Raw genomic sequence first — 27041 nt, 5'->3', positions numbered from 1 at the left:
AAAAATTATAAGGGGGAGGACAGAAAGAAATTAGGGACACCATGATTTTACTGATAGTTGCTAGCATAGACCTTCATTCCCAGCATCGCAGGTGCGCTAATCATCCAACACAAGGTCTTCTCTATCTGCCATAAGCAAGGATCATTGCATAGTACAGCCAGTACGTCATATTATCCTATATGCTTTAGTCCATTTTTCTTCTTGTAATGTAGAAATATTAATTGCAAAAACATGTTTTGTTTTGTTTTCCAGAATTTTCTTTAAAACATTTTGGGCTGCATTTTTCCATAGTTCACAGTAATGTCATAATGAAGGCTAATGCAATTTTTGAACACATTAAAGGAATCACTGAATAGGTTTTAAATTATGCAAGTTTAAAAATGTTAGTGGTCTTACATATAATTTATCCACTGATCACTAGGAATTTGCATTGTATTTTAAATTAAAAGCTAATTTGTCTTCTGTGTTGAGATGCAATTTTTATACTCTGAAATCTACTGAAGGAATAATAAAGTTATTAATGTTTAAAGTCCTAACCTTTTTCACTGGGCACACTGCATTATGTAATTATGCAAAATTCATCAACATGAGAGATGCTCATGTTTAAAAATGCATGTTTAAAACACATTTTATGTTGGAAAAGAGAAAAAAGTGATCTGGGATAAAGGTTACTCCTCTTCTCTACTTCTCCTCATTTAATAAAATAATTGTAGGGAAAAGAAAGTGCATTTAAGAAGTTGAGTTAGAATATTCTGCCCTCCGCTTCCTGTTCCATGTGGACAAACCCTATGGAACAACATTGAACAGAAATCATCCCATGGCCAGGAACACTTCATGAAACGCACATGCTGTAGGAACTAAACAACCTGCAGTGGGCTGATGATTCCAAGCTTCATCCTCCCAGCTGCCAAAGCACTCTGCACTCTCATTTTTTCTGGAGGTCAAGCACCTCCCATAATAAAACACTTAGAGCAGAGAAATCGGAGTTTAGGAGAGGAGGAGATTACATGACTCTAAAGAGGACAACAAACAGCTGTGAGTTTGTACTCATATCTTCATCATGTTTGTCCTCCCTCCACTAATCAAGTCGTCTATCCTGCAACCAGTAAGCCAGCAGGGAGATTTCACAGGCAGACAGGCTGTGTCCTACACACACAGCTGGAATTCTCCACTGCACATATTATTTTAGGCAAATACAAGTGATCATGTACTTACAATAAAGCCCATTTACTACACAAACAGCCCCATGGTCAAAAAAACCAAAAATTCTGCTGACGGCACCAGCCTCTGAGCCACGTGTTAACAAGGTGTGTTTTCCTGTTCCTTTCAGTGTTCCTCCCTGCCATTGAAGGGATTGATGAAAACACTACCTGTGCTCCTGATCCTTCAACCAGTCGCCCCAGTGCTCTGAAGTCCCTTTTAATCGCTTTTAGACTTCTTTGCGCAACCTCATAGAATCATAGAATCACAGAATCATTAAGGTTGGAAAAGACCTTTAAGATCATCAAGTCCAACCATCAACACGACACCACCATGCCCGCTAAAACATGTCCCTAAGCACCACATCTACACACCTCTTAAATACCTCCAGGGATGGTGACTCAACCACTTCCCTGGGCAGCCTGTTCCAATGCTTGACAACCAGAATCACAGAATCATTAAAGTTGGAAAAGACCTTTAAGATCAAATCCAACCATCAACCCAACACCACCATGCCCACTAAACAATGTCCCGAAGTGCCACGTCCAGTGCCATAGGCTTGCCAATGTGACGCCCGTCTACAAGAAAGGCCGGAAGGAGGATCCTGGGAACTACAGGCCTGTCAGCCTGACCTCTGTTCCAGGGAAGATTATGGAGCGGTTGGTTTTGAGAGTGCTCACAGGGCATCTGCAGAACAGCCAAAGGATCAGGCCCAGCCAGCATGGGTTCATGAAAGGCAGGTCCTGCTTGACCAACCTGATCTCCTTCTATGACCAGGTGACCCGCCTAGTGGATGAGGGAAAGGCAGTGGACGTTGTCTACCTGGACTTTAGTAAAGCCTTTGACAGCATCTCCCACAGCATTCTCCTGGAGAAACTGGCGGCTCGTGGCTTAGACGGGTTTACTCTTTGCTGGGTGAGGAACTGGCTGGATGGCCGAGCCCAGAGAGTTGTGGTGAATGGCGTTAAATCCGGCTGGCGGCCGGTCACGAGTGGTGTTCCCCAGGGCTCGGTTCTGGGACCAGTCTTGTTCAATATCTTTATAGATGATCTGGATGAGGGAATTGAGTGCTCCCTCAGTAAGTTTGCAGATGACACCAAGCTGAGTGGGAGTGTTGATCTGCTGGAGGGTAGGAGGGCTCTGCAGAGGGATCTGGACAGGCTGGATCGATGGGCAGAGGCCAAGTGTATGAGGTTTAATAAGGCCAAGTGCAGGGTCCTGCACTTTGGCCACAACAACCCCATGCAATGCTACAGGCTTGGGGAGGAGGGGCTGGAGAGCAGCCTGGCGGAAAGGGACCTGGGGGTGCTGGTTGACAGCCGGCTGAACATGAGCCGGCAGTGTGTCCAGGTGGCCAAGAAGGCCAACAACGTCCTGGCCTGTATCAGGAATAGTGTGGCCAGCAGGAGTAGGGAAGTGATTGTGCCCCTGTACTTGGCACTGGTGAGGCCGCACCTTGAATCCTGTGTTCAGTTTTGGGCCCCTCACTACAAGAAGGATGTTGAGGTCCTGGAGCGTGTCCAGAGAAGGGCAACGAAGTTGGTGAGGGGTCTGGAGCACAAGTCTTATGAGGAGCGGCTGAGGGAACTGGGGTTGTTTAGTCTGGAGAAGAGGAGGCTGAGGGGAGACCTTATCGCTCTCTACAACTACCTGAAAGGGGGTTGTGGCGATGAGGGTGTTGGTCTCTTCTCCCAAGTAACTAGTGATAGGACAAGAGGAAATGGCCTCAAGTTGCGCCAGGGGAGGTTTAGATTGGATATTAGGAAAAATTTCTTCACTGAGAGGGTGGTCAGGCATTGGAACAGGCTGCCCAGGGAGGTGGTGGAGTCGCCATCCCTGGAAGTGTTCAAAAAACGTGTGGATGTGGCGCTTCAGGACATGGTTTAGGGGACATGGTGGCACTGGATTAATGGTTGGACTTGATGATCTTGAAGGTCCTTTCCAACCTAGTGATTCTGTGATTCTGTGATTCTGTCCACACTTTTTTGTAATATATCCAGTGATGGTCACTCCACCACCTCCCTGCGCAGCCCGTTCCAATGTTTGACCACTCTCTCAGTGAAGAAATTTTTCCTAATATCCAATTTAAACTTCCCCTGGCACAACTTGAAGCCATTTCCTCTTCTTCTGGCACTAGTTACTTGGGAGAAGAGACCAACACCCACCTCACCACAACCCCCTTTCGGGTAATTGTAGAGAGCAATAAGGTCTCCTCTCAGCCTCCTCTTCTCCAGACTGAACAATCCCAGTTCCCTTAGCTGCTCCTGAGAGACTTGTGCTCTAAACCCTTCACCAGCTTCATTGCTCTTTGGACATGCTCCAGCACCTCAGTGTCTTTCTTGTAGTGAGGGGCCCAAATGATCAGTGCTGCCATTATTTCACTCCCACAGACCCAAAAGCAAAAAATTTACTTTACCCACATTTACAGGGGAGAAACCGTGTATTATTTAGAATTATTTTTGCATTTTTCCATGCTGTGATAAATACAAGGCTTGTAAGATGGTGCTGCCTATGGTGCACCACTCAAAGGCACTGCAGAGGACCTTGGACTAAGTTTGGCCCATAGTGGTCATTCACCATCAGCTCAGGCCAGCCCTCCTGCTGTGACAGTGGTACTGTCAGGACAATATTTGTGGCATTAAGAACATTAATAATTTCAGAGCATTAATAGCGAAAGCTTCATAATTTTCTGTAGGTGCAGCTAGAGTGGGATGTAATTTGGTATCACAAACTGATGCCAAGGAATACTCACATTATTCATTGGCACAAAAGAATTGAAGCTGAAGTGATTTTTATCTTCAGAGGATTATGACTGAAAAGGTTGACAGCCTCAACCTGTATTTTGCAGTTGTTTGACAGAAGTTAACAAGGAGCATGCAACATATACCATCAAGGAAAAGGGTTATTGATAGCTGTCTCCTTATGCGAACTATTTTGATCATCTTTGAAAACTGAAGACCAAAACCATTTGAGACTGCCAACCTGCATGACCAACAACGGGTAGTAATTGGTGGGCTGTACCAGACCAGGGAGTTTCCTGGTGACATCTCTCACCCAGGCCCCAAGGAAGCAGCAGGCTTCCCTGTGGGTTGAGTCTGGTTGGCATACTGGGACCTCTGTTGCCCTCAGAAGGGAACTGCCTACGACAATTATCCTCCTTTTTTTCTTAAGGGAAGTAGTCATAATGCGTGAGGCTGACTGACACACCCTACGCAACCTCCTGGATGGACTTTCATCTATATCTTCACATGTCTGGCCCTCAAGTTCCAGAGCCCCATATCTGTTGTGTTAGGGCAGCTGGGAAGGTGAGGGAGGCCGGGAGGGGATTCGCCTGCCGCACTGAGCAGGGACCTACTTCCATTCCCCCATGTCTCTTAGGTTCTCTCCTTCTGCCTGGCAGCAAGAGGGCAGGGGATCCCCTGCTGCTTGTGGAGCCTCCACCGGCTGCTCCTGCCTCAGGGATGGCAGGCTGTGGCTCCACCAATCTATCTCCCTCTCACACTCCCTGATGTTCCTCAGCCTCTCCACTGCCTCTTTCAGCTCTGGCCCCAGGCTGAGCAGGTCGCTCACCTGGTTGCACCGCACACAGGTGGTGTCTCCGCTGCCTCCGGCATGAGTGACAGGCTCAGGCACCCCCTGCAGCCGGACACCTGGACAGCTGCGTGCCTGAGTGAGGACTCGGTCCGGGTTACCGCATTCCTTCTGGCAATGGCTTTCAGCTGAGTGGAGACCATAGCTGGACCTCTTCTGGGAGGGCGATGATCACTCGTTGAGAGAGCCTCTAGAGCCAGGGCAGGGACTGCGCCCTGCCCGCACGCCTGCCCTGCACGCCCTGCCTGCGCGAAGTGCTGCGCAAACTGATGCGCCATGCCCTTCTGACACATCACATCCTGTTTGCCCGCCCTGGTCGCCAAGCTCCGGGCCTTTGGGAATTCAGACCTTTGGGAACAAAAACCTGAAGAATGCCTGGTGGACAGGAAGAAGATCATGAAAGCAAGCACATTTTCTTTGGGGATTTACTTCAATGTTGAAAATGATGAAAATCAATCAATCTTTTGGCTTCATCTCCTGACCTGCTCTCCTTATGCATCGAAAGCTCTTTTCCATCATGTCTATTAGGTCAGCTTCTACTGGTCTTTCACATGTACTCATGTATCTTCTATGAACTAAGTGGAGATGCACAAAAAATGTTTTTTGAGAAGAGGAAGAGAAGGATTAAATGCTATTGATAGTGAACTTCCAGTCCCTTCCAATACCATATACTAAAGCCAGTATACATTTAATTGTATATTGCTCTTTGGCAATACAGGATCTGACAGTGCTTAGTGCTTATTGGGTTCTAATGTGGCTGATAATTTGTTATCAAAAGATATCAAACCAGAATACACTAGACTTCAAAAATTATTCTAGGCATGCAAAACTAAACCTCATAATACAGTTGCAATTTTAATATCTGTATATTGAAACTATTCAAATCAGCTACTGTTAGCCGTGTAATCCAAGTTGCCTTGAATTCCTCTTGTAGTCAATGGAAAGAGACAGAAATATTCAGGAACAATTCATTTTTCCTACTGCAGATGCCTATTTTATGATAAGATGAATTAGCAGATATCCACCTGTCACTGCTTACAGAACACTATCTAACTTTGGAGGGGTACGTTGAGGTAAGATGAGCCCTGCTTTCACACTGGGCCCATTAACACATGCCTGGCACAGGAAGTATGCATGAGGAATAGGGTTTTTCCACTGCTGTATAAAATTGGAGTTCTGACTGCCAGGAAGTACCAGGTTTGTATGAATTTATCAGCTAGAGTCGTTTCCCCTCACAGAGCTTGAAGAGAAGAAACCTGTCTCAGCTTGTGGGGAAACATAAGCTGTCTTTCATGCCGAGGTACATCTTACCTGCTTCTGGGCACAATCACTTCAAAGCCTTCCTAGCACTGAATGTTGTGGTATGTATCTGACAACACCAGCCTGCATATTAAAAATAGAATTTAACCCCAAAGGGGCCTGAATACTGCTACAACATATTTCAGCAGCTTCTATAGTGGGCTTCTGTAATACAGCTATAATAACAGCAACACTTAAAGAAAGGTTAAAACATTTTCATGTGAAATGTGAGATTACTTTGGTATTCTAAACAGTTTTATTTAGTGGGAGGTTAATAAGGTGTGGAAATTGTTTGTTCAGGCCTCATTTAATGCTCAAAATTGTGCCTCTGAATTAAAGACATCATAAGCCAAACCAAATTTAAAAACACAGATGTTCTGTTGATCATTTAACAGTCTTGCTTAAATTCCCCAGCCTCTTTTTGCATTAAGAGAGAAAATAATAAATCATCAAATCATTTGAGAAGCCATGTTTTAAATGCAGGTGATTTGTCACTGGGTTTGACCCCAATTTTCACTCAGTTGTAAGGCAGTGACCTACACCAGCAAGTTTTCATAGGGAAAGTTATACCGATATTGACCTTCATTAAATCATTTCCCAGTATGGTATTAAGCAGACTCACATTCTAGGTCATGTGTGGGCCATACACCTATTTCATCATACATTATTTAAAAAAAAAGTCACAGCTAAGGTGACAATATTATTAACTTGGTAAAAAAGCAATTAAAATCTTCAAAGAGTGAACTTTCAAATAGAGCAGCAACACTTAAATGTCATATTTCTGTTGCAAATGTATTTTTAATGATAACATTTCTTTGTAATGTAAATCAGTCTCCTCTCAATTATAGCATGTTAATCAAGTTATTTCTCAATTGCTGCCTACCCATCAATGCCTACAAGTCCATCACATGTCATTCTGTAAAAGCATACTAATTACTTGATTATATTTTAGTCAAGTTTTGCAAATCCAACTGTTTTCTTCAAAACTGCATATTATGTGCAAATTTGTTAAGGGGGAGGGGAGAGCAGAAGACACATCTGCATCTTGCAACTACAATCTAATTGAAAATCCTTCAAAGTACCTTAGCATGCAGGACTTGATCCTAGAAACTGGAGAAAAGGAAAAATGGATACACACATACTGCTTCCTAATATCTCATGCACATGCTACTTCTGGTTGACATGTCCAAGAGGGAAAAGGAAAAACAGGAGGTTGAGATGAATATTTAAGAATGATTCAAAATGTATACCTCAAATGCAGAGCAGGATTTGATTGGGTAGAGGTAAATGTTGGTGACAGTGATGGGCTTGCCACCTCTTCTACATGTTGGTACTGCAGTCTCAGAAACAGTTGCCCTTATGCTTTCCGACTCAGTCTCCAGTGGCTGCCAGTTGACAGTTGCCTTTGTCGCAGGTGAATTATTCCCAAGTTCTCTGTCCGAGATGTGTGGTATTGGGGACAAGTTATCTGCATTGTTAAAGTGGTCATCTGTCATCAGCTTTGTAGCAGAGCACTGGAAGGGAATCTCAGTGTCTGACTTGGAGAGTCTGGTGTCTATGATAAATTTCAAAAAAGTCTGTGCATCTTCAAAAGAAGACATGTAGCCAAAGGATATTCTCACAGAACCAGTGGGATGTCCATCAACTACGTCTATATCATCTCCACAGACATGGCCAGCCTGGTTTGAAACAGGAAGAAAACCAGAGAGCTATTATGACAAACTTTGCTTTATTTCCCTCTAATTTTACATAGCAATTAACAAGTCTCTTAATTTTAAGCTGAAAAACTGTTTTCAAAAATACAAAGTTAACTCATGAATACAAAGAGAAAATGCAGAAAAAAATTCCAACTACCTTATTACTTACTCAAGCTGGAAAGAAGATAATTTTGAGATGCTTGTCCTATTCTACTCGAGGGCAAGAGAGACTTCTCAAAAACATATCAAGAATCAGAAAAATATATGTCCAAGGATGGCCTGTTAGGGAAGTCTCGGGGTATATTCCTGTGTCATCTGCATAGGGGCAGTTTTCTTGATATTTGCTGTCAGAACAGTTCCATTTCATACTATCAGTGGCTTATTCATGGCTTGTATTAGATAGTCCAATGGATAGCTATACAGTTGAGAACTGGTCTGGGATATTAGCAAAGCAGAGACTTGAACGTAGAGCTCCAACATGCAAAGTGACTTCCCTCGTCACTGGGATATGCAGTAAATGTCTTGATGATCCAGTCAACTCATTGCTTTCAGGATGGAAGGAACTAGCGTTCCCTCCAACATTTCTTCCTTTGAAGAACACAGGTTGCCACTCATGAAAAATCTTTGTTGAAAAATGCTTCAAATACCTCCACATAGATAACCCTCCATTTGATATGTCTTTCATACAACACTCTCTGGAAAACTCTCCCTTAGAGCAGAATTTTCTTCTTCAGTAAGTTGGTCAGTGAATGCTGCCATTCACTTCCCGTGAGATAAGCTAGAGATCCCCTTTGTTCATCCATCTAACATTATCTCACCAATGGACACAAGATTTAGTCCTAAGTCAGCATCCTTATTCCTGTAAGTGCAGCAGCTTTTTTATTTTTCTCCTCAGAGTTTCATTTATTTACACATTTCTGTTACATAAAAATGGAAGTGTGAACATATTATTTATTTTTTTACATGATTATTATTATTTTACATGAGGGCTTTTTAAAGCAAGAAATGACACAGTTCAATGAACACAGATGCCATTTATGCAAGGAAAAATTAAAAAAAAAAACCCTCTATGTCAAAGCAGGCAATACAGTAGTAAATATTTTAATGCGGTGTGATGTAGTTTTTATCCTTGACAATAGAGCAGAAGCAACATTTGCAAAATTAGGTTGTGTCTGTTAATATACATGTTAACCCTTCTGCTAAGTATTGATTGACTGAGGAGAGAGGTTCCTGCTGTGCAAATAAGTAAACGGGTTCCTACCTAACTTCCTAAGAAAAATAACCACACTTCTTCAGGGACCTTTGAGGACAGAAAGTCCTCCCTCACAGGCATTTTATACATATAAATCTTCATCAGGAAAGAAGAATACAGTCAGCACCCTGGGAAAAGGCGAAACCAAATTATATGTGCAAATAATGTAATAAAAGATGCCTTCCTCTACGCAGTAATGTTGTCAATAACTCATCCAGATCCTTCTCAAAGGACTATTGGGAATGTCCCAAAATAATGATTGCTTGAATGCAGCACCTCATCATACCACTTCTGGCAAATTAAGTGTCTCTTTATAAGTTTGGGTTTGGCCTATCCCCATTTAAATGTTCAGCTTTATTAACATGATACAGACCTATAACAGGGCACCCATTCAGCAAAATCCGCTTTATATAAAGAGATCCAAGAGTGTTGCAGCTGGTCATTTGGCATTTTGACCTTCAGCAGAAGGGTAGACCTTTTTTCCCTTCTCAGAGTATCTTGGGGAAGCTGCTCCCCCTTGAAAATTCAAGCATCACTCACCTGCTTTTAGACAGATCATGCATGTGGAGACTACAGACATAGAGCTTTCCATGGTAAATCAAAGCACCATTTTGCCAAGGAAGGCATTAAAGAGCTCTCCCCCTTTAAGAACTTGTGCTATCAATCTTGCATATAAATGTGTTTGTGAAAGTTATCTAAATGTCTCTGTGAAATTATAATATCAATACAGCCATTATAATTTTTTATCTTTTGAAGAATACCATTAATAAAATTTTGGGTTAATTTACTGTAATTTCAAACTCTGACAAATATGCAGGCATGAAGCCTCCCCCACTTCATTGTAATATATCCTGCTACACATCTTTTAATGACAATTTATGGAAAATATTAGTCATCTAGAAAACAGTCTTTACATTCATGTTCTAACAATCTAACACACCAGTAATTTAGGTAGATGTCATCTAAATTTAATTCACTTTCTGAGATTCACTATGTATTCTCATTTATTGTTTTTTGTCCAATTTGTGTATACCTTTTAAACAGTAACATCCAACAGCAATAGGTCTATAATATTTGAACATTGTTAAATATATTTAAGGATACTTAAGAAACAAGATGAGATGAATTGTCTAGGAACTTCTGTTCTGCAGGAAGTCTGGATTTCATGTCATTCCAAATCAGAACAAGAAGGCACAATTTCATATTTTCCAATGAAATAAAAACAAGCATTTGCTTTGGGTCCATCAAATGATCTTGTTTCGACACCCCATTTCAATGAACTGAATTTCAGTTCATTTAGTTCTTTAACATGGCAACCAAGCTGAAAGGTCAGAGAAAGCAAATCAAATTTACCTTCAGTCTGAAAGCTGCAGACACTAAAAAGTATAGGACATGGCTGTGGTGGTGCATTCCCCCCCCGACACACACACTCCTTGCCTTGCTCCTGGGCCACTCTACAACCTGAGGAATTCAGTCGCCTGGCAAGCCTTGGCCTTTGAACACAGTTTCGTGGTTGAAAGCCTCTCAACCATACCAAGCTCTCTTGCGTAGCTGACGTGGGGAATGGCAATGATTGTACCAGGAATGCGGTTGCCTGACTTGTATGAGGAAAGAGAACAGGACTAGCTAATCATCTCCTGACATCCCTGGAACAACTGCTACCAGTGGTACTGGAGACTTGAGAAATTATCTGTCTGGGTTGTGGCCAGCATGGAAGTTCACTGATGCCTAAAGTCAATCATCTCACAACTTTATAAACAGCAGTTCTAAGTGAGGCCCTTTGAGCTCTCCTGGACCACAGCAGGCTGCAACCAGCATCTGCCTCTGAGTGGGACGCCTCTCAGAGCTCACGAACACCCAAGTTTGCAAAGTTCGGAGGACCATCGCCAGAGACGGGCGTTGACCTGGGCTGAAACCCCTGCTTTAAGGATCAACCCTTCGCCCATTGAGAAATGCAAAAGCATTTGACGTATTTCATGGAACTCTAAGGGGAACTTTTTGACAGGTACCTTTGCATATATATGTATAGCTACCTTTCTTCACGTAACTCCTCTTACATATAGCTCTTTTATATGTATCTCTTTATATATCTCTATGTCTATATCTACATCTGTGTGTGTAATCTGAGAACTTTAACAAATTTTTAAGTTGTGTCGTTAAGCTTTATTAGGAAATTATATAATCTAACATTGTGATTTGCCTTAATAGTGTCAGTGAATTTTAAATTGCTGCTATTTTATATTAGATTGTTGCCATTCCAAAGTTATACAAAACACAAAATCATATGTTACATCACCACACCAAAATCCTCTGCACTTAATTCCTTTACTCATAAACCACTGACCAAGTCTGGGACTAGGAGTGGATTCAGCCACACCTACACTCCTCTGAATAGGCGTTTAGAAAGCAAGGGGGTCCACTCTGAACCTCGTGACTCAACGAGGGGGTCTCCCTCACTTTCTTTCCCTAATCCACATATAAGTCACACCAACCCAATTTGATTTCCCTGAGTCTGTGAAAAACATTTCCCCTGATCCTTGTGTAAATCATTCTAACCCAATTCTAATTTGATGTCTCTTTGTATGTTTTTTCCATGTTGAATAAGTAATGAAGTGGACCTTGCCATAGAATTTTGTTAAGTCACGCTTTTTACAAATTTATATTAAAACCATTTGCTTTCTAATATCTTTGGTAGTGGTTCTTTAAACAGCCTAAACCATTAATTTGTGACAATGGTACAGCTACTTTAGCTTTTAACTAATTAAGTTTTTTTTTAATACAGAGCCAGATTTTGTACTCCCCTTCAAACCTCAAATCCTAAGGAAATTCAGAACTGACAGCCAGAAGATGTCTCCTGGGTCACTGTATCTAGGTATTTTCCATGGGATTTTGCAAATATTTCCATTACATATCATGTAATCTCATTCAGAAACTAACCTGCAGGTTCCTTTGGACGTCCTCATTGCTTATACCCAAATGCATCTGGCAGGCTCCTGTATTACAGAAGCAACCTGTGCGGACATGTATGTTGTAGAGACTGGCCATCTTGTCCACCTTTCCAATTCATGAGGAGATAAAACATAGGAGAAGAACAAAAAAATGGACATTTTAAATGTCATGGGAAACTATATACAATGTTTTAAAGGTACAATTCAACTGGAGGTAAATTACTTCTTTAAATTATTAACAACTTACTGTAGCTTTTAGCATTCCCATACACATTTAGGATTTTTCAGCCTTGTTATTCATCTGAAAGAAAACCGTGGTGGCAGCAGAAATATTTACCTTAGCATTGACAGACAGTGCATACAATACACACACACACAGTGTATCACTTCAGGTCCTGACCCTGTTAATGACGGTACACGTGCTTAATTTTAAGCCTGTGAACAGGTTAATTCACATCAGTAGTGCTAATTACAGGCCTGCAGTCAAGTGTCATTCAGTGTCTCGACAGAACTGTCACCTTCAACTGCATCTGCAGAGATTGACGAGAGGCCTGGGGCAACATCTTTAGTTAGCTAAAGAAAACCTTGTTCTCCAAGGATCTGAAACTGCAAGTCCTCATTACAGAAACTGACTGTATCTGTGGGATTTTGGCACACAAGTGCTTGAAGAATCAGGCCTCCAGTAAGTGATAACATCTGACAGAGCAGGGACTGAACTGGAATACCTCCTTGAGTCTTCTACATACGACCACTCAGTCCACCAACTCTCTGATGTACTTTTTTCCTCGTGCTGTTTCGTATTATACCATTACTTTATTGTCCACTAAATAATGAATAGGCAGAAATACAATACTTGGTGACAAACCGGCATGAATAAATTCTGTGAAGGAATGAAAAGATGTGCAAAGAGAACAGAAGCACGTATCTATATGTGCTTCGGAAGGAAACACATATGCATGCACTAGCAGGATGGCACTGCAGAAGAGAGAGATGGATTGTCAGGGTTTCATAGCACAGCTAAGAACCAACAGAAGCACACTGTGGGGATGGTCTTAGCACAGCTAAGAATCCATGGAAGCACACTGCAGGGATCTGAAAACACTTATTTTGATTTCAAAAAGCAACAACAGCAGCTGGCAAGGTTAGCTGAGCAGGTATGTCTACTGGCAGTTATTTTTTGAAAGAAAATGATGAACATTACTGGTTCTGACCAGTCAGATGGTCAGAAAGGTAGCATGAAACCTAGCACATCCTATCTTTACCACTGTCTTCCAGAATAACCTCGCACAAGCTGAATTAAAGTCTCTGTGCTTTCGCTTCTCTTCTGCAAAATGGTGAGCTGAGAGCTCTAAGAACCACTACATTGAAGACCAAGAGGACCCCACCATGCCAGTGACACAGCTCAGTGAGCTCAGGCTCAGCCATGCACAGAGCGACAACTCAGCCTAAAGGTGCAGGAATGGAAGTGTTGACCATCTCAAATTAAGCACTTTCCTAACTGTGAGCTTATGTTATCTGCCTGAGGTATCAATGTAAACATTCAGCCTAGATTTTCTAGCTGGCTTAATCTCTATTAGCTTTTATTTTTTAAACATAAATTCTCTTTACGTAAGATAATAGCCCAATACATGTAGCAAATACTTTCTAGTACAATTCAGCCTATCTTCTCTCTCTATCTTCTGATATCATCAGTCTTCTGATGTCAGCCTATCTTCTGACATCTCTGAGTTTAACTGTGTGAGATACCAAGCAACTTTAACTTCACTATCTCAGCAGCTTGAAAAACCAAAAACCCTCTGTTAGAACTTACTCCAGGCTGAAATAATTCAACCTAAGTACTGCTAAAAGCAGTTCAAACAGCATTAATTTTTATTTCTTTTTAACATGTGGGGCATGATGTACTCCACACAAAAACATGCTCTATACACAGAAGAAATCCTACATTATTGTACTGCACAAGTTCTCAAGTTCACCCTTAAATACGATCTGCCCCACTAGTTCAGTTCAAAATGGTTCAATTCTCAAATGGAGATACAATCAAAATAACTCCATATATCCAGACTTGGAAAGCAGAGAACAGAATCAGTCCCGAGCTCCCTATTCACTATTAATGCCTTGGAGAATATCCTGTGTTCAAAGCGTGTTTCTCAAATCAAAGTTATAGTAAAAGGCATCTGTTGAGAAATACTGTTGTGGTGTTATTAGCTTTGTTTTGTCAGAAGAGTTCAATCTGGGAACAGTGACATTTTGTTGACTTCTTTTTTCATTTAGATGAGAAAAGTTGTCATCCTGGTTTAATATGGTTTGTCATGGTGCTAGTGACTCGCAGGTGGATCTATCGTTCTGTTAATGCTGACAAGCAAGGCAAAAATCGTGACAGATACTTCACTACTGAATTTGTACAGTGTTTGGGCTTATTTGCTCAGTATACAAAAAGCTTTAAAATAGAAAATTTTATTATTATTATTTTTTGAAGAAACATTGCTGGGGCAGCCCTGCTTATCAAAGTGTGTGTAGTGTAATGAACTTTTCATGACCCAACTTCAAGGAATTGCTAACACAAATTTTTAAAAAAATATTATTTTGTAGAATAAATTATTACTGTTCTCTAATGAACAGTAATTTCATTCTAGCTGTGTGACCCAATACCCTTCTCCAATAACACTTTTAATTGTGATATATATTAATCTGTACAGTAGACAAAGATAACTGATACATAACAACGTATGAACATTAGAGGAATATAGGGAATTGTGGTTCAGGAGAACAAAGGTAAGTTATCCATAGCTTTAGTATTAACTGAACTCTGTGATTGCTAATGTGATAACGAACACAGGTCTTGGGAATGTAATGTACACTTTTCACTGCAAACAATGACACCATGTAAAGAATCAGTAAGGGCAGCACTGCAAATCTATCTATCCCTTGAATGCATGCTTGACTTTCCCTTGGACATACTCTTCGATTTCTTCTTGGTTTTTTTCACCCTAGAAATAATCTACTTGGAGAGTTAATTTAATCTCTCTCTGCAGTGCTACCACATAGCAAAACAAATAGAACATAAAACATCTGTTACAGTTATTTCAATGAAGAAAAGCTTATTTAAATAAAGCACATCTTTAAAATTGCCATAAGGAGCAATAATGGGTATGGAGCTCAGGGTTATGAAACAGAGAATGCTGCTTGTAGCTCTATAACAGCAGCAGCTGACTTTTGGGAGGCAGGAATATGTTCATCAATGAAGGCACAGAAGCATGAATGGTACTAACGGTAAGTACACAGCTTAATGTACTCAGATTGTCAGTTTTGGTGATTCCCTGGGTCTGATATTTGGAACTATTGTGCTTTGGTCTTTCAGAGCTTAAGGATTACAACTAAACTGCAAAAACTCACGCAGAAACCTTGCAATATTTTTACTGATTCAGACAGTGAGGATATGGTAATTAAGCCATCATGACACCTTGGAGTCCCGTCTGCCCCTCAGAGCCCCTTTGCATTCACTACTTTTTCTGAAGCTCTTTACCGTGGGCCAAAGCCTGTAGGTTGCTTCACACCCCAACACATTTGATGTCAGATCACCTTGATTTTTGACAAGCAAAAGGTGCTTTTCATACTTGCAGGCTGTGGTCTTCGAGATTAATAAAAATACATGAATGAAGTTCATCTAAATCCATTTTTAAAACAGGGTTTTTTTTTTCAGAGATAATTTCTATTTCAAGCACAGTTGCCCTCCTTAGTGAGTCTTTCTTTAGTGTTGCCAGACTGACCAAATGCTCACAGTTAGTTTTTTTTTCACAGTGCTCTATCTGATAAATACCACTACATCTTTTTTCTTTTTTTTAATATAAAAAAATACTGAGGTGTAGAGGTTTTTTTCCCCTGGTTTTAATGCATTACCCTACAACAGTCCCCCTTGGATATCTGGTAGTTTAGGTCAGCTGGACAGCTCCAAATATAAATTTGATTCTGGTATGTTCTGATTTCCCATTCTCCATCACACAGCTGCACCGGTGACTTCTCTGCCTTTGCTAAATGACTGGCTTCTATCCATTCACTTCAGGGCCTCTGTGGTGGTCAGGTGAAAGGTGTAAGCTTTTCTCTAGCTTCAGGCTCCATTGAAATAAGTCTGAGAATGATGCTTACTGTAGGTAGATATATACTAAGTGATAGTAAGTATTTACAAATAGCACATAGATTTGCATTATTTCTAATCAACTAAGCCTAAGATTTTCACCAAGAATGATGGATTCTTTAGGAACCCCTGCTGAAGTCATTCCCATAGGATCCAATTCTGTGGCTCTTATTCAAGCAAAAACTTCTTATTTGTGCAAGTTATTTTACAGAGTATCACAAGAATTATTCACATGAATAAAAGAACTTTTTATAATAGATCATGAAGTGTCCTGAAAAAAACAAAATCATATAAGTCAATACTGGCAGGTACAGTCCTTCAGGAATTGGGATTGGGACTTCTCATTCTACTTCCTACAATGCTCAAATTTCAAAGCAGTTTGCTTGTCTGATGGATTTGCTCATTATAAGAATTTCACTGCACACCACTGCTGGCTGGTTATAAAACAGGCTTCATGACACTGTTCTCCACATCCACTGGTAAATTAATTCACTGATTCATGGCATAGGATTGGAGAAAAAGTAAGGTAGCTCTTCCTGTCATCCAGCATTTGACTGTGAAATGTTGTTGCTGATGCAAATGCATACTTAATCTTGTTTAATACAAGTTAATAAGAAGTAGGTCAGAAGAAAAAAAAATGTATCAGCACTTGTTTCCAAATCATTTAGTAGGAGGAAAAAAGCATTTTAGCTGAGTTACAGTATACTTAAACTGGTTTAACTGCACAGTTTCCTCCAATAGAGGCATTTTTTCCCACCCCAGGGAAATAATTTTTATGTGGGCAGGTTCCCACAGCATTGATGAATCGGATCCTCTCCTCCTTATTGCGTCTCTAGTTGTTGACAATGGTTTAGACTAATTGTAGAGTGGATGTAAATCTCTCTTCAGTCTATACCCATTCATCACTCACTCTTACCAAAACCCCTTTGGTGGAAGGCAGCAAGGTATTAGACAGAGATACTGAAGTTTACTGAGATTGCCAAACTCAGTGTCCTGATAGTGGAAATGCTAGTTTATCAGGGACTTTGCAGTCGATGTGATAATTTTCTCTGCTGGTTTCAAAGACAGTCAAATATCAGGTAAGATTGGATGGGAGAGAAGCAGGCTGGAAACATCAGCATAATTCAGAATATGTGGGTTGCCATTCCGCAGGAATTATCACTTAGAAGATGCCATATATATAGCAAACTGCAGGTCCTCCATGCTTAAGGGAGTAACAATAATTTTACATTTATGTAAAATGTACACTTCTGATCCAGAAGCTAGAAGATACTTTGGGAACAGGGTGGCTATAAGGAAGAAATGAAACACAGTCTCGACTGTTAATGGATGACCTCACATTTTTTCAACTGCTTTTTTCTTCTCTGTAGTACATGCGGTGAATTAGGGCATGGACATATTTGGATCTTATATAAACTTCATGAGTCCAAGATCCAGCTATTTGAAACTAAACAGGCTGATAAGTAAGCTAAACACCTTGGTTTTCTTTGTTTTGGCATTTCAATGGCCACAGGTCTCTCCAAACAATGGCATTTTATCTTAGGTTTTTCTTGTTTTTTTAAAAACGTATTCAGAAAATCTGGTTTGATAAAATGTCATCAGGGAAACGATGGATTCCAGGAAGAAATGCAAAACAAAGGAACCCAAGCCCTCTGTGGCTTCCTAACTCTGACTTCAACAGAGCATTCCCTTGTGAGTCATAGGAAAAGGTGTGTATCTCTGCATCCCATTGTGCATGCCTTTTTGTAGGCTAAAGGCTTTGGGTCAGAATGCTAATAGTCAAAGAAGTGGAAGCCAGAAGCAAACACCACAGAAGACTAAGCTACAACTCGTATCAAGAAGGGATAAAGGAGAATGTAGCAGACCAATATAAGTGGAAACAATGCTTAGGAATAAAAAGGTGAAGTGCATGATACTGAAAGTCTAGTAACATAGATTTAATTCATGTCCCCAGTCAAAACTGTCTCTACCTTTTCCTCTTTCTCTTAAACCACTTAAATCCCCCTTTGTCTGTATACATCCCCTGAAAATGAGGATAATAGATCACAGGGAGGTTGTAGGGTTAAAAATCCATGATGGACTTTGTTGAAGTATTACTTTAATTATGTTCATACAGGGTCCTATACAGGATTTGTGTGTGGGGCAGGAAGATGCAAGCAAGGTAACAGAGAAGGTGGAGCCAGGCTGTCTTTGCCTTTGAAGGATTCAGACGCTGGACTGAAACTGGACACTGCAAGCGTTCAAAGGCAGCTCATCTGCTTTCACCAAGATTAAGAGAAAAGGAATCCAGCAGAGGCTGTCAAAAGTGCAGTCCTTTTGCTGCTATCATGTGGTTTCTTTTCATATTTCTCTCCTGTGTTACAACGTCTGTAGTTTAGAGCCACACCGGCCCTGTTACTAAACAGAAAATATTTAGCCTCCCTCATTCATCTGAGATTCTTTCATCTGAACAACTACAATTATCTTTCTTTTATCTCCTTTCCAGTTTCCTTAGCAACATGCAAGGACGCAGAGTAGCAGTGTCAGGCAACACCTTCGGTCTAGGCTTTCATGAAGCCTTCTAACCTTGACCATCCCTGATGAGCAGTTTAATAGTAGGCAATTTCAAGCATACTATCTCACATGTGTCTTCGTCCCCCACATGAGATATTACAGAAAGCAACTCAGCCTGTACTCTGCCACTACATCCTCAGCAAGAAGAGAGCTTCATTACCTACTAACTAGGTTTGCAGTTAGTCTCTCAATTACGGCATCTCCTTACGCTCAGTCAGTAATCCCCTACCTAGAGAGTCCCTTGTTGTAAGGGCCGTCTGAGTGCCCTGTGCCATGTAATCAAATGTAAGCAAAGATCCAGACTGTAATGGCACTTCTTGCCAGTATGAAGCAAAAAGGTGCCATTTACTGGCAAGCCATTATGGTTTGATGCATTGCTGCTGTGTCCCTGCTTCCAGACATCCACAGTGTAATTGGAAACTAATTGGAACCAGGGAAATTAGGGGATGTTCAACAGTAATCTTCACAACAGTATTTTTCTCCTTGTAATCCGGTTTGCATTCTATTGTGCTGGTCCATCCGCCATCCCTGGCTTCCTGAAATCAATGGCTAAATCTATAGCTAAAATCAATAGTGAGCAATCATCCCAGCAATTTATAGGTAGCTATTAGGAAGATGGCCAAAAATCCCATTAGGCATGTTAAAAACACTTTTCTTTCCCTGAGTCATCAAAATTAATGTAATGAGTGGATATGCTTCTAAAAGCATTAGTGTAACTAACTCGAAGCTGTTTGACCATCTCTGCACAGACGTTCTTAGATGGAATTAACAAATGCTGGATTCCCATTTTCTCTGGCTCAGATGAAAAAAAGCTGCACCTCACCTGCAAAACTGAATGATTGTTTTACACCAAAGTAAAAAGTAACAGATGGAAAAAACATGAAAGAATTATGGTTTGAAAAACAACAAAGATCTCCTGCTTAATAACTTTCTATGAAAATTTATTTCACATAGATTAAATAAAGTAGAAATTATGCCTCATGGTTGCTTAAGAGCAACCCACTTTCTCCTGTAGGGACATGGTATGAATTTCCAGACAAGTACTGATAGCTAATATCATGCTCTGGTCAGTAGTGTGATCAAATTGACCTGGTAACAGCTTCCTCTGTATGTGAAATGCTATAGCTCATTTATGTTTTGCACTCTTCTAATTCACATGTTGTCATTGCTGTAATTCTGTACCTATATACCAGATCTGCAGTGCACCAGAGCTAATCTAACAGTGAAACTGAGGGTACTGTCTAAGACACAACCAACAATTATTTCAAGAAATCTACGCGCTACAGGTATTGCATCGTCCTTTTTATCACGTAATCATAAGTAGTGTTATGAATATGTATTCAACCAGCTGTGTGTATATACAAATGTATCCGCCACTTGATATCTGAAGATTTGCCAGTATTTAACATATTTCCTCTCCACTCTTGTGAGGTTAGAATGAAGTGGGGAAGACATTGAATCCTTCAAGGTGACACTGAAAGACTACAGCAGAAGGAGGAGATTTCACCTGGCCATTGCCAGGTCCTGGCTACTGACCTAGGTTCAGGCAAGCAGTTTGTTAAAACATCATTGAAGGAAAAGGAAGCTCTTAAGAGAGAACATTGTGAAACTGAAGCAAGGAAAGTGTACTCACAATATGCAGGTGCTTCCAGAACTGGCTATCACACTATTTTATTTACTGTGAGCAACTACTTTTATCTGCATTTCCCGTCTTGCCTCACACCACTTTGTCCCACGTTACTTCTGTTTGCAGACCTGTCCAAATGTGAACAGACAGAATAACTTCTACCTGCTTATATTGCTCTGTCTTTTTCCTGGTCACACCTCTCCCATACAACACCTTTTCAGACTGCTTGTTCAACTCTCCTCTGCCTCTCACGGCTGGAATCTCCTTTTTTTCTTCTTTCCTGCCTAAACCGGTGTCTCTTTCTTTGCCCAATTCATGTAATAATGGACTTCAGCTGCATTGTAGGAAATTTAGGCTAATCATTAGGAAATATTTTGTAATAGTGAATATAGCTAAGTTCCAGAACAAACTGCCTTTGGATACTGCAGAAACATTCAGGTAAAGATGATTCTATCTTGGCACACAACGATGATGGGTGACCTCTCATAGTCCCTGCAGTCCTAAAATCTATTTTTCCCCCTCCACATCTTCTCAAACTACAGGGATGAATTTGCCTTGGCTGCTAAGCTGTTTACAAGAAAATTCACTGCCATAGGGTGGTTTGGATACAGAAGGATAAACAGGGTTAAAAAGAAAACAAAATTTATTTTGTTTCATCTGGGAGTCTTATTCTGGTTTTGTCCTCTTCTTATACTGCTAGTATGTGAACACTGTCAGAAAGGTAAAGAAGGTGCCACAGTGAAATCCTGTGTAGCTGTTCTTAAATCTAAGTGATTTGGGGCCACACATTCCAATTTAAGACCCTGATCTTCACTTCAGAATGATAGAAAATAAAGTCAGGAAAGGAAAAAATGAACAGTGGGTCATTGAGTCTATCCTTACATTAACTCAAGGAGGGTTGAGATAGAGGGAAGGTGGGTGAGACAGTGGGCAGATGCCATAATAAAAGCAGTCATCAAATTGCATTATTGATTTGTGCTGAAGGGACACATATTGCAAGTTATCTGCTGAGAAGTGTTGATAGTTTTTTTCTTGAGAAATGGATCAAGAAAGGTAAGTTCAAAGTCTAGACCTCCCTTCACTCTATCTGGGTTGATGAGCCAGGACATGCTATGTAGGCTCCTAGACAAAACTGATCATAATCTATCTGAGCAGGGTTCTCAGTCTTGCGAGGAAAAACTCATTCATATGCAACACTACAGAAGAGCCTTCCTTGGGCAAACCAAAATGTTTACATTATCTATCTTTGGCAGCTGATTCCTTTTATAGCAGTTTGTCTATCACACACAAGTGTGAAGTGGCAGGCAAGAAGGCTGAGATTGCCAATGGACTGATGCTTGTTCCCTTCCTGACAGGATCTTTAAGAGGCATGGCAAGCATATATGGATACCAAGGGAACTTTTGCAGGTGAGACAATCATGGCAAGCGACTTCTGTTTAGCTTCAGGCTCCAGGCAAAGGAGGCAGTGTGAAAAAGCAGAGTGGGAAAGAGAAAAGGTAATCCACAGCTGAAATGATGGCCATTTTTCAAAAGATAGTTATGATGGTTTGCTCACTTTTTCATGCCTATGACACACAGGAGGAAAAATATTGTCTCAGAAGACCAGAGTAAAAAAGAAAAAGTTTGATAAGGGAAGTGCTATTTTTCACTGGGGGCAGAAAACACTGAACTGGAAGGTGTGACTGGGAAAGAGCTCTCCAGGGCATACAATTCAATAAATGCTTCAGATGAAATTCCATCTGCCCATCTCTGCCTCTCACCCCTTTCCCCTCTTCCAGCTCCCAAACTGACTTTACAGAATGAAATGTGAAAGGATTATAAAATTACTCTGCAATTATCTACTGAATGTACAAAGAACATTTCACAGGTCTCCTTCCTATTGGAACAAAGAGGAAAACTTAAAATAATATTAGCACAAAAGGTCCCTCATAGCAGAGATGGTGATTTTTTTTCTGCAAATGGAAGGGAACAGACAACTTTGCACTTTGACCTGATTTGTAAGAAATCTACTTTTTTGTGTGGATGACTGTTTTTTCAAATCAATGTTGTTTCCTTACAGCTCCTCTTTGGCATTCAAAACAGGCTGGAATCTCATAGAGTCATATGCAAGGTTTTGATAACAAGGTGGCAAGGATGCAAACTGAAGCCGAGTCGTTGCTGTCAAACAGCGCTTCAGAGATTGGAAGGACTTGAGGATGTATTCATGACATGACACTCATATATGCTGAAGACTACAGATATCCACTATTAATAAATGAGCCAATGGTGATTCTCTGTATGAAGAGCCTGCAGTATTAGCTCAGCCTCAAGCATCTACACCATTTTTGTGACAACACAAACCCCCTTTAATATCTAGGGCTAATGGCTTCTTTTCCTGGTAGCCTCACAAGGAAGCAGAAGATTGACAGCTTGCTGCACTAATGTCAACTCTGCTGCTTCCATCCTGCACCATCGACTTAGCAGAGGTCCTTCGTCTCTACCCCTGCACTTTCTCACCCTTCAAAATCAGCAGCCTGTCATCTGTCCACAGTTCATTAATAGTAACAACTACAATACTGGAGAATTATCAATTCTAACTAGAAAAGTATATATGAAGAAGCTGTTTGGCATAAAGGTCATCTTTATATCCTGGACCTGCCAGGTCTGTGAAGTACTCATCACAGTTTAACCCCTGTTCATAACTGGGGCCTTTTGGTGCTGCAGTGCAGATAAACCCGTAACAAAATGACAGACGTGCTACTGCAGAGAACAAACACCTTGTGTGAAATGAATACAGGTATCCTCCCAAGTTATTTCAAGAACAAATTACTACCAATAGTAGTCTAAAAGACAGCTTTACTGAAGGAAATAATTTTCATGGGAAGTATTTGGTGCAGCTGAAAGAAGGAACTTTAATGTAGCTTTAGTGCCCAAAGACAAGAGGTTTATGGAGATTTCAAAACTGTAGTAGTTTTATCCCTAGATAAAGAAATGTTTCATGAAAAATCTGAAGAGAAACCAAAGCTTTTAAGTGACTATTTGTGTTTGGAGCATGCAAGTCCCTCTTCTTTAAATATTTTAATAATCATTCAGAGCAAAATAACTAAACCAGTAATTAAAACTGTCAGTTAAACCAATGATACATATAGGATACAAAGCAAGTTTATTCCAAATCTAATACTCTAAATGAGCGATACCCTTCAACAATCACAAAGAAACGTTTGAATGAAAAAGCAGTAGTAATTCAACTTCCATAATTATTTCATTCCTACTTTATCACTTCTTAAACATCCGAATGTTCTGTATCATATATACTGAGACAGGAGGCTGTGAAAAACGCCACCCCTGAGAGTGCAATCACGGTCTGGTTTCCATTTGTGTGTCTCACTTTAATGAAATGCCTTAATTTGGTCTTGAGTGCTGCAATGCAGGTTTTACTCAAGAATGAACCTCAGACTGCGGCTATTTCCTATTGGTGCAATTGACCCCACATATGTAATTCAAGCATGTTTGTGTTTAGTGGCACAATCTTGTTAGCTCTGGTAATTAAACTCTGATAACAGTGAGAAATGGATTTCAGTAATAGAAGCAGGTAAGAACAACTTTCCTCCCATATACTACACAAAGACATAATTTTTTCCCTGCTTTCATTTTTCAGTGGCAGCGTTAAATGTCATGTATTTCACTACATGCCTTTCACATCCCAAGTATCTTGGACTTAGTTCAGAGTTTGAATATCATGTAAATTATGTAAATCTTGAGGCTTAAATGTAAGCTTGGTATCCTCTGAAGACATTGTCTACTTATGAAGTCTTTCTTGCCAATCTCAAATGTTCCAAATAAACTGCTCCAAACCTCATAATAATATTTTCTCTGGAATCAGTTAGTCAGATTGTCCTTTTCAGGCTACAAATGCTAATGTCCAGCCACACCATGCCCTCTAAAGGCAATGGACACATAACAATTGCCTGTCAGAAAGACAAATAGAACTAGTTGGATGCCTCGTTATAAGTAATTAATTATAGATGGGATATAATCTATAAAGGACTAGGACATTCTGTCATTTCTCTTTTAATACACCAGCTGAAATATAACCTAGGTCATTAATTGGTGTCCACTAGTAGTAGGTATGTCAGAGAGAAATGTCATCCAATTTTCCTTTCCTTAAAAATTCCCCAAAATGTTTTCTGTGAGCCTTCTGAAACTGTGTTCTCCTAACTACACTAGATTGCATTTGGAGACTGACCAGTGAATCCATATGAATGTGCAGATCACAGACATGACCAAACTAGAGAACACTATTTAATTTCTAAACCATTAATTGAAGTGTTGGATTTAACTTTGATTTGAATAAGCCTATCTAATTTAGACATGCATACAGGTATGGAGATGAGATTATATTGTCAATTTGATGAAGCCTACTCTCTGCTGTATGTATTTTCTTTGCAATCATAAAGAAGCAGCAAAAATTTTTCTCCCCCACAACTGCTATAAGATGTCTATGAAAGAGTTTCATTCCATAAAGAAACCAATTATATATATCATACGTATTATAGCTTTGGAAAGAATAGTGCTGTTGCTTGTTAATTTCTAAAACTCATTAAATTGCACATTATTTTAATTAAACAAAGTAATCTAACAGGCACTGCAGATGTGACTGGTATGCATGTGAAAACTTTATAGTTCTTCATTCTACATACTCACACTAGAGATGATGACAATCTGGTGAATAGCACAATCCAGATGATACAGATCAATAAAGAAGCTTTTTATGAGCAGTCACTGCAGCAAACAGGCACAATGGAGGCATAAGACTATAAAACAACTTTTTCTTTGAGGGTACAGTAAAAGAGTGAAACAGGCAAGAGGCATTTTTACTAAGAAATCGTGAAAATTAGAAATGCAAATAAAGGCTCTGGTTTTAACCAAAAGACAGAAGCAATACCAGACTGTTTGTGGAGTGTTTTACCAATCCAGCTGTGTTAATATCTCCAGTCTTTTCTGAACATTGCCACACATATGGAAGACTCTATAAATGGTTAATTCACTCCTAAAATGTGGAATTATTTGAAATTAAATATGGCAAATATTTGAGACTGTGTGGTATCATAGTCAAAAAAAGATGTATGGGATGAAGAGCTTCTCCAGTACTATACGTTTGCCCATCCCATGTTCATCAGTCTGGTAGCTGCCTTAAAAAAATTGTAAAACTCCATATTGACAGGCTACAAAGTAACTGCTTCACTTCTGTTCTCCCTTGGGTATATATAGAGCTCCTCCTGTATTCTTGAAGACATTTCTCTGTGTTGCCCTCGTTATCCAGTTCTTCTATCCGGCACAGGAGTGTTGAGGAACACCTTCTGCAGCACTCTCACTCTCTCCCTAACGGTCCAGAATTACCAGCTTCCAAGAGCAATGCAGCGCAGCCACTACGGCTGGCAGAGGGAGGTAGTTGCTGAGACAGATGGTGCCAGTTATTGACAGCTTTTAAAAAATCAAGGTCATACACTTGAACTTGCGTTGTGGGCTTATTCAATCATCAGCCAATGAAAACCAGAAGAATTAAGCAAAACTACAGCACTGTGGTTTTTCTGACTTCTGCTGATGAGCAAATGAACTACATTACCCTACACTACCCACTGCCTACACGGTGCACAGTCATACACGATTACGGTCATATACCGTTACTTCTCTATTGAAGGTAGAAAGTTTCACAAAGTTTCATCTTGCAGATATTCAGTATACCTGATGGATAAAGGCTAGAGAAAGCTGTTGAGAAAGACAGCATTTAAGGATTTTTTGAGCTTGAATCTCACTCCTTACACTGATCATTCAACTTTATTCAGTGCTTCCTCAGGAATATTACACGAATGTAATTAGAACTGAAGGGAAAAGACAACTCCTTTTTCACTGGTGACTCCAATGTTTAGAGATCTGATTTCATTTGTATGTCAAAACTCCAAGGCAGTCTCTTATATTAGCTTTTCTAGACTTTCTTTTTAATTCCCGGTTTTGAGTACACTAGAGAAGGAAGTCAACAAGAAACCAAACTGCGTAGTCAATGCACGCTGTTAAAAGAGCCCACTTTCAAACTTCCTGTGTGTAGAGTATTAAATCTGTAAGATATTTGCTTTGGCTATTATGTACTTTGCATTGTGCTAGCACTATTTATTGGATTCTCTTTCTACTACTTTAAAAATGGTGTGTATATATTGTGCAGAGCTATGAAGAAACCAAAGCCAAAACCTCACAAGGGACCACTATGGACAAAATATTTCCTTTAGGATAAAGAACTCATTGTGAATATGCTTAAAATATAAATGTAGCACTCAGTTAAGGCAAGAGAAAAACATACCTGTGAAAAGCCGATCACCTCTCCATTTTCATCGAGCATGTTAAAATTAATGATTGGACCCTGGATATCAGGATTGCTGAAATCTGTATCACTGTAAATACGTACTACAGGAGCCCCATTGTCATATTTTAAGGTAGACAGCACAGTATAGGTGTAGTGAGTTAATGCAAAGGTATGCTGTTTTATTTTCTCCATCCCACCTACAAAAGAAAAGTGCACGTACATGTCAGATGCCTTATTTTTACGGAAATGTAAAAAAAGGATGATTTTTCAGAATGGTGTAGCTGGAAGGTAATTGGCACAAAATTGGTAGGTTTGGGTTCCTTTAAATACAAAAGTTTCTTTCCTCATACAAAAGCTTCAGAAGTACTGTTGCACCAAGGATTTATCTACAATTAATCTACTGTA

General features: G+C 40.2%; 1 protein-coding gene across 1 annotated transcript in view; it reads right to left on the bottom strand.

Annotated features, from left to right (window-relative positions):
• MOCOS (molybdenum cofactor sulfurase) overlaps nucleotides 1-27041 on the bottom strand; it is a 232172-nt gene that overhangs the window by 30911 nt on the left and 174220 nt on the right. Inside the window, exons 6-8 of the mRNA XM_082015564.1 lie at nucleotides 26634-26833; nucleotides 11977-12093; nucleotides 7341-7769 (exon numbers count right to left, since the gene is read on the bottom strand). Coding sequence (XP_081871690.1) covers nucleotides 7341-7769; nucleotides 11977-12093; nucleotides 26634-26833 — 746 coding nt within the window. The remainder of the gene's footprint in view (nucleotides 1-7340; nucleotides 7770-11976; nucleotides 12094-26633; nucleotides 26834-27041) is intronic.

The sequence above is a fragment of the Phaethon aethereus genome (assembly GCF_964289735.1).
Source record: "Phaethon aethereus genome assembly, chromosome: 2".
Classification (NCBI taxonomy): Eukaryota; Metazoa; Chordata; class Aves; order Phaethontiformes; family Phaethontidae; genus Phaethon; species Phaethon aethereus.
The sequence above is the reverse complement of the archived record's forward strand: the minus strand, read 5'-3'. Positions and strand labels throughout refer to the sequence as shown.